Source organism: Aegilops tauschii, chromosome 6 (genome assembly GCF_002575655.3).
Source record: "Aegilops tauschii subsp. strangulata cultivar AL8/78 chromosome 6, Aet v6.0, whole genome shotgun sequence".
In the NCBI taxonomy this organism is placed as follows: domain Eukaryota; kingdom Viridiplantae; phylum Streptophyta; class Magnoliopsida; order Poales; family Poaceae; genus Aegilops; species Aegilops tauschii.
In genome coordinates this window covers 15,298,114-15,306,592 of record NC_053040.3, presented here as the reverse complement: position 1 = coordinate 15,306,592, position 8,479 = coordinate 15,298,114, and the positions used below count along the sequence as shown (strand labels likewise).

Genomic DNA, 8,479 nt, shown 5'->3' with positions numbered 1-8,479 from the left:
TGATCAACAGATTAGTGTAAACCATTAACATCTGTCGTTAATTGTGAGAACTAAGCCAAAGAAGATGGCATGAATCGGTCTTGTCAGAGTCTACTATTCAGTGCTTGCATATGTGATATTGCAGCTGTTCACAAAACTGCATGTATCTTCTGGCAACAAAACTGTCGATGAACTGTAGATTCAAAAAATCAGTTTGGCATAGCTCAAAATTATCTGCCTTGACACAAATCAAAGTTGGTCGATATCATGAAATAAGCAACATGCCTCTTGTGAAACCATATTTTAGATTTGCAATTCCCAAACTGGGTTTTTGTTTTTTGTGCTTTATATCTTTTAAAACATCATCAGGACTTAGGGCCATAATTGTTAGTAAGGCGCAATATCGTTCATTTTGTTACATGCTTCAGTTCAGAGTACAGACTTTTCAGCGCCAGAGCTGCTTTATCAATATTTTCATTTACCACACCCGCATTTCTATGACATGAGTTCTTATGTTTTTAGAACACTCTGACTGGGCTTAAATATTTCTTTTGACAAATCATTTTCTTGTTACATCGGTGATTACTGGAGTTCGAGAGAAACATTCTTTTTATTGTTTCCAGATGATCAAGATATGGCAAAGCCCTTCATGGGATTCAAGGGAAACATGCAACATATGTGGTGCCTTACGTAAGCTAAGCTGGATCATTGAAGTAATCGTTCTTGAGGCATTCCTTTATATCTTCTTAACTAGCGTTGTTTCCCGCGCATTTGCGCGGCTAGACTTTTATCTATAATTATCATATTTGGTAACTAAATCTTGGTATTTTTAATATAATTAATGTTTTGAGAACTTACATTATTGTCACTTGATTCTGTATGAGGAGTTCATTTGCAAGATGTTGTAAAAAATAGTTAGATACACAAAAAAGGGTAATTGAATATATTTGTTATATACAAAAGTTGTGAATTTCTTCTTCAGAGGGCTATAAATGTTAATTCCGATATAATAATTTATTATAAGTTGCCTAAAAATAACCACTTCCTACAAATTATTGATGAATTATTGACTACATGGTGGGTCCGCAACTGGATTGTTTGAGGAAATATGAATCTCAAATCACCTAATCATTTATATATCATGAATTTTGGTATTATTGTATTTGTTGTTTTATTTGTGCAAATCTCATGTGACTATAATCTAAGACATAATATCGAAATAACATTGTCGACATTTTTAGTGCTTAATTTCTGCATGTACCATCCTAGCTACAACATCATTTTAATTCTTTTGCATGTCCATAGATCATTTCATTGTCGCCTACGGGCATGCGGTAATAGTGAAATACGTCAATGATCGACAATTCAACTATATCTCTGCTCATCTTTGCCCAATCAAAATATTATCTTTAACATGACTACTCCAAAGTTCAGCTATTAATGAAATTCGGAAGTACATATATGAAAATATATTTCCGAGGAAGAAAATACATGATTTATTTAATTTTAATCTTGATATGTATGCACACTTTTTTTATGTAATATATAGGTTTTTCATAAAAACTACAAAATGGTTTTATCAAGTAGTTACCTAATATCTACATAAAAAAAAGTACTTACTAATAATCGCTAAGAAGCAAACAAATTAAATCCATTAATGATTGATGACACAGGCGACGATGTAACCATTTGCAATTTTTGTATGCCTACGTGCACAACTTGCTTTGTAAACGTCTGTGAACGGGATTGCTCTGGACTGGTACATTGCATCCACTCAGATGGAAAAGTATCCTGTTCTATTTGTACCTCATGTGTTGAACTCTTTGTTCACTACTCCCTCCGATCCATATGAAAGGTCACTCAAACGGATGTATTTAAAATATTTGCATGTAACGTTACATCCTTCCTACATCACTTGAGAGAAAGGTTGCATTTTTATATTAAATCTAGGTAATTCGATATAAATATAGGTCGAATAGCATGGGCCAGACATTAATATAAATGCAACTGTATCATGGTTCTTTAGTAGTCCAACTCCTAACATATATAAAGACACCCTCCTGGAGGCGAGCTAACCTTCGCAAAGAGAGGATGCATACAGCTCATTATTCAAGAACAACATATAAAAACAGCTTACATTAGTATATTATACTTTGAGAGAGAAAACTCCTTGGTCAGGATCAAATAGGCCCTCTAAGGATAACTTCAGATACACCTAAAAAGGGATAACTTCAGATATAATTTGTCACTGCATCCATCAACTAATTAAATCCCGCTCTCAGTAATAAAACATTGGCTCTGCTGTTGTAATGAATTAATTGTTCGTACCTTGGATTATTTCTTAAGCATGTTTCAGTTCCACAACATACTTTCTAGTTTGTCAGCCTTGCTTTAAGTATCATGCATTTGATCATGTGCCGAAAGTATGTCGACCTTTGGTTAATCTTCCACTTAACTTCCTCCCTAGACCATGGCTGAGATTTGCAAGCTATCTCTCCCACTGTCCGCAGTCTAGACGACCACAATTACTTCCTCGTTCACACATAGAAACCAAGCAAGTAAAATGTATGAAAATAAAATGCCAAGTAGAGTAATATGTACTAACGTGCAAGAAGACTTGGATGTTTACAAACTGTGATTATTTGTACAGCAATGTTCGAATGAACATGTCCAAAACCCTGCAGAACAAAAAATATTCAAAATCTGAACCCTACAAATATCAATGGAACATGAGAACATTAAATCAGTGAACATTGTATTTGCAGAGTTAGGGCCGTTGTATATGTAACTCATATAATAAATCAAAAAGAAGAAATCAATCCTCTGATGAATTATTTATATATGGAAGGACAGAGCTAAACTACTAAAATCAAATCCTTTGAATTAAAATCTAACTTTGGCTGGTCATATTTAGGAAAGTTTTTTTAAATCATCAAAGAGGGCGTCAAATTTCACGATATAGTGACCTTCCAGCTTCAGAAATAGAACTAATAACTGAGAGAGAGAAGATGCATGAAAATTTACAGCAGAACAAAAAAAAATAGTGCAATACCTGCCAAGCATATGTTCAGTATTTTGTTGTGACATCTCCAGATTGGTCTGGCCTATTACAACAGAAAAACCATGACATACTTGGGGATTAGCCTGCACTGAATTATCCCCACTGATGGCTATAACAGAGAAGCTCAGCTTCAGGTATAGCCCGTCATGCAGGGCATGTGCATCACGTATGTATTGCCAGGTAGAGCATGTTAAATTTTCTCTCGTGATTTTGAACTGAAGTTTCTCTCGCTGTTCTTATTCATCCGCCATTGTCGACTGCCTAGTTTCCTTCCCTCTCCCTCGCTCCTTGTACTGTAATTTCTCAAGGAAGTCACGGTCTGACCTGATAATTTGTGGACGGCAAAGGGAACGTACTTGAGCGGCTGGACACCAAGAGAAAGAGAGGCGGTAGCGGTGCGCTTCACCGAAAGATGCGGCAGTGGATGATATCGCCATGGCCATGGATGGGATAGTGACGTAATGGAGAACTGCATCTACGTGGTGGACTGGGAGATGTGCCTTGTATGAGATCGCGAGGCGACGGAGAACTGCAGGCACGCCGCTGACGGGAAGAGGCAGCCATGGATGACATCGTGGGAGGATCTCCTTTTCGATCGTGGGAGGATCTTCTTTCCGTGGCCCTCAAGAGTTGCATGGAAATTTTAGCTTAGCTTCGGATCTAATAACTAAAATCAGCGGCTACGTGTACCTCCAGGTCTGCTTTTCTATTGGAAGGTAATTACTCTACGTTCCTTTTCTATTGGAATTGAATACCTGCCTACGTACCTTTTTGTACGGAATCCTTTCTCCGTACATAATAAACGTGATGAAGGCTTGTAAACTTCAAGCTGCCCTTCTCCTGTACGTGACTCTTGTTTCACTTTCGACAATTTTTTTTGAGGATATATATGTGACAGATTTAATGTGTGCAACATAGTGCATGTACAAATATTTGTATGTAACGTATATATCTCTAATCTCAGCCGTTTAGATTTATAATTAATGGCTGAGTTAATTTAATCTGTGTGGACACACGTAATGGCTTGTTTGCCTCTTGTCTTAATAATTATATAATAGATAGATAGATAGATAGATAGATAGATATGATGTTGAGATACCAGTGGTGGCTCCTCTGTAGTGTTTGCATTTCTTGGGAATCTTTTCCTTTGGCTTACAGATAGTAGATGTCTGTGAGATTCACAGACATTAGTTGCCCAGTAGCTTCTCAGAAGCAGTTTAGCTTTGTTTGTGTCTATTTGCTCGTGAGCTTCAGCAACCATCGTGCCCTCAAATTGTTTCTGTGCAATGCTAATTTCTTTTATCGCTCATTTTTGGTAGTGCTCAGCTGAGTGGCATGACACCATTAATAAACTTTTTGTTTCAGACCTACATTCAGTCAGTCATCCATTGGCTGTTTGGTTCTGTGAAGCACCTAGATTGTTTGTCAATATCTCATTTACGTACTAAAGAGACTTGATGGAAACTATCCATGTGCCTCCACATGCTTTGTCTTGCATAATTTGTGTAGCTTCTAGAAATGGTCTCGTGAATGAAAGACTGCCGCACCAATGTTAGTTTCTGCTCAAGTGCCATAATGCAATCTTCCGTCTTTGACTGTAAACTCTGTTTTATATTTTTAGTTGCACGGTTCAGTGAAACAGAGTTAGCTCTGCTCCTACAAAAAGAAAAAAACAGTGTCAAAGTATAATGCACATCACAGTAGGAAGCTTACCGCTGAAGAATATTACACTACATATAAGCGAGGATAAAAATAATCAGCCTTTTTCTTCGACTTTGTGGCAGCCAGATACTATCCAAGGACATCTACATCTATAGGTGATTATAATTGACTTCACATGTCCTTATGCTGCAAACTTACAGAGTCCTGCTCAGGGTTCTGTTGCAAACATTCATATATGGATGGGCATGAGAAGCTGACTATATTTTGTTTGGTGTCCCTATTCTTCAGTGGCATAGCTTAAAAGTTACCTGCCTTAACTCAAATGAAGGTTGCTTGATATCTTGAAATAAGAAAACATGCCTTGTGTCAAATCATATTTTAAATTTGCAAGCTTGTTTTTCCTTCTGCTGTTTTCTCATGCTTTGGCTTGTAAACTAAATTGGGACTTAGAGCCAGAGTAGATAGAAGGTGCAATCTCGGCCATTATGTTTTCAGAACATTGAGACTGGCTTAACTAATTCTGTTGACAAATCACTTTCTTATCTTTAAGTAGATCAGTGATTACTGGATTTTGACAGAGAAGCTGCTGAAGTCAAACTACCAACCGCTAGCTCTGACCAGAGTCCAGACTTTGACATCACCCTGCAGAAGCTGCTCAAGTCAAACCACCAACTGGTGGCTCTGACCAGAGTCCAGACTTCACAGCAAGCAAATCTACGGATTAACTTTTTTCTTTTGCATCGAACTATGGGAGCTTCATTAGTTAATAATCATCCGATTACAATCATCCAATAAGCTGGGAACTAAGAATCTCGGGCTTACATCTAGCCGACTATCAGTTCCTGTCGAAGTACTAGCAAGCTTCGCATAAAGGTGAGCAGGAAAATTTTCAGATCTCTAACATGATGAACAGAAAAAGAAGCAAAAGCAACAGAGAGCTCCCCAATTTCCTGAAGGATAGGCGCATGAACCGAACGAGAATTGCAGCGCGATGACCAGAGGTTAACCACCTCCAAATAGCATGTCTCCACGACAACAGCAAGCGAGCAGCTCGGCAATCAAACGAGGTATGCGTGGACGAAACATCCCCAAACTCCACTCATCATTTGTCGAAGGGTCTGCTGATCAAGATGGTAATTCATAAATAAACAATGTTAAAAATCTGAAGTTCGCTGGGAGAGCATGGCAAATCAAATCAAACGTTTTTTCTGGCAATTTATGTTGTTGCAACGATTGCAATTTCCTTTGCAAGCATGTCAAATCCAGAAAATTTATGTTGTCGCAGGGATGAAAAATTTCCTTTACCAAACATGCCAATTTATGTTTATCCCAGCAGTGAAGGGGGGGGGGGGGGGGGGGGGGGATTCTTGGCCCAGCCGACCCAAAGGAGAACAAGCAATAATGATGTGACGGCTCAAGCACATTGTTCGCAGTCGTCAATACAACAGTCTATGACATTATCTATTATTTTCCTTATGCATATCAAATAAAATCTTCACTACACTCTACTAATTATACCATCAGACAAAAAAAACATACAAACCTATTATTTTTCTCACATTAATAAATAATTAATATTGAGAAAGAAAGTAGTATCTATTAGTGAAAAGTATTCTCCATCTTCATAATTAATGCAAAATAAAAATAATAATAGTTTTCCTTAAGATATATTCATTGTCTACGAATTTGTTTATGTATATCAAATAAAATGTTCACTATGGTTGTAAGGATTATTTCATCAGATTAAAAATATTATATATAAATGAGCAAACTATTCCATAAAACATATTTTTTGAAATTAATAGAGTAATAATCTTGAAAACAGATTTTCCATTAGATGCCAAGTTTTTCTCCATTTTTATAAGCAATGTCAAAAGAAAAAAGATAGTACTGCACATTTGTTTGTAGTGAAAAATCCAAAATGGAAATAAAAAAATAAAACACAAGATGCAGAAAATATATATCACGAAATTATTAATAAAAGTGTGGAGGAGACATAGGGAAAGTAAATAAAAATAAAACCATGAAAAGAGAAGAAAATGGATTTTTTTAGGATCCAATGGATTTATTTAGAAATGGGAAGAAAAATGGATGAAAAAAAATGAACATCTATTAGTAGGTACGTCTATGAAAAGCCCGGTCCAGTAGAGCCCACGCACACAGACAAGATTCACCAAAAGAAGTTGAGCCCATTTCTTTTTTTTTGAGCTTCAATGCATTGCATTAAACAGTGTGCGAAGCCAAATTGCTCGCCACAAAGAGAGATACACACGGATCAGGTCCGTCCATTACACAGGGAGCCATTCCAGCCATCAGCGATCCCTTGGTCGCCAGGGTGTGAGCAACCTGATTACAGACTCTAGGGCAGTATACCGTTTTACACTCAATAAAATTACATCTAATGAAGTCTTTCAAACGATCGGCCACAACGCCCAGATCAGAGAAATCAACGCCCTTGTCATCAATAGCATCTTACAGTAGAAGTGCATCCGTTTCCAAGTACACCCTGCCCATTCCCAGGTCTGAAGCCAAATGAAGTGCAATTTCAGCAGCAAGCATCTCTGAATGTAGAGCATTCAGAATATTAGGGAGAAAACGTGACGCACAAACCAGCACATCGCCCACATGGTCCCTGAACACTGCACCCCAGCCCCCATTTCTTTCATCTGGCCTGAATGAACCATCAATATTAATCTTAATCCACTCCTCGGGTGGTGGCGTCCAACGCTGTTTGGGTAACGACCAGGCGTTCTTTTGGTTTTGCTGAAGAGTGCAGAATTCACGCGTCTGATGTTGGATAATCCATGCTAGTTCCTCGCTCAATTTGCCTCTGCCTCTTTCTCTGCGGTTATTTCGCTCACACCGCCAGTTCCACATGGGTGTAGCGATGAGAGCTTGCTTCTCCACAGGGAGGGCCATCAGCTTCTCCACCATTGTCATAGCCGTTCGTTGGTCCATTAACAGCAGCCTCTCCGCCTCCAGTCCATAAAGGCGCCAAACCTCCTTGACTTGCTTGCATTTACAAAGGAGATGGCCCCTGTCCTCCTCGTGAATGCGGCAAACTGGGCAGAGCGGAGAAATCTTGAGCCCCTTTCTTTGAAGGTTCACGCAGAAAGCCGTCGAGTTGTGCGCTAGTCTCCACATGAGGTGCCTAATTTTGCCAGGGACTGTCAGCTGCCAAATCATCTTTCATGGGGACATTCTGTTTCATTCCTCCACCCTGAAGCAACACCTCTTGGACCCTCCAGAGCTCTATCATGCATATGAACCCAATAAGCCGATTTAACTGAGAAAATGCCCCTTCTATCAAAATGCCATGCCGGGAGATCCTCAAGCACATTGTTTATAGTTATGGCAAGGATCCAGGATGTGTCATCCTCATGAAAAGTGGCCCTCACCAACGGTTCATCCCACACACCCATCACCGGGTCGATCAGATCACTGACTTTTGATAGTAAGTTGGTGCCCCTTGGTGTAGCTGGCAGCCGTGTCGTTCCCCTAGGAATCCATGGGTCCGTCCGTATATTGATAGACTGGCCATTTCCCACCCGCCAAATGAGGCCTTTTTTTAGAATAACTATGCCTTTCAAGATATTCCTCCATGTGTAGGACATATTGCTTATCTCCCTTGCGTTCAGCAGATTTCCATCAGGAAAGTATTTCGCCCCAAGCACCCGAGCACACAGGGACTCCGGATTCTGCAGCATTCTCTAGCCTTGACGCGCGAGCATAGCCATGTTGAAGCTGTCACGGAAGCCAAGCCCCCCATCTCCCTTT

General features: G+C 39.1%; 1 protein-coding gene across 1 annotated transcript; it reads right to left on the bottom strand.

Annotated features, from left to right (window-relative positions):
- Nucleotides 1-7,174: 7,174 nt before the first annotated feature.
- On the bottom strand, nt 7,175-7,846 carry LOC141025706 (uncharacterized). The gene has a single exon (XM_073501617.1). The coding sequence runs from the start codon at nt 7,844-7,846 to the stop codon at nt 7,175-7,177; it is 672 nt and encodes a 223-aa protein (XP_073357718.1).
- Between the last annotated feature and the right edge of the window lie 633 nt (nt 7,847-8,479).

What these genes read in the sequence shown, in the direction of transcription:
- LOC141025706 (XM_073501617.1), bottom strand. Translation starts at nt 7,846, where the DNA reads ATGTGGAGACTAGCGCACAACTCGACGGCTTTCTGCGTGAACCTTCAA.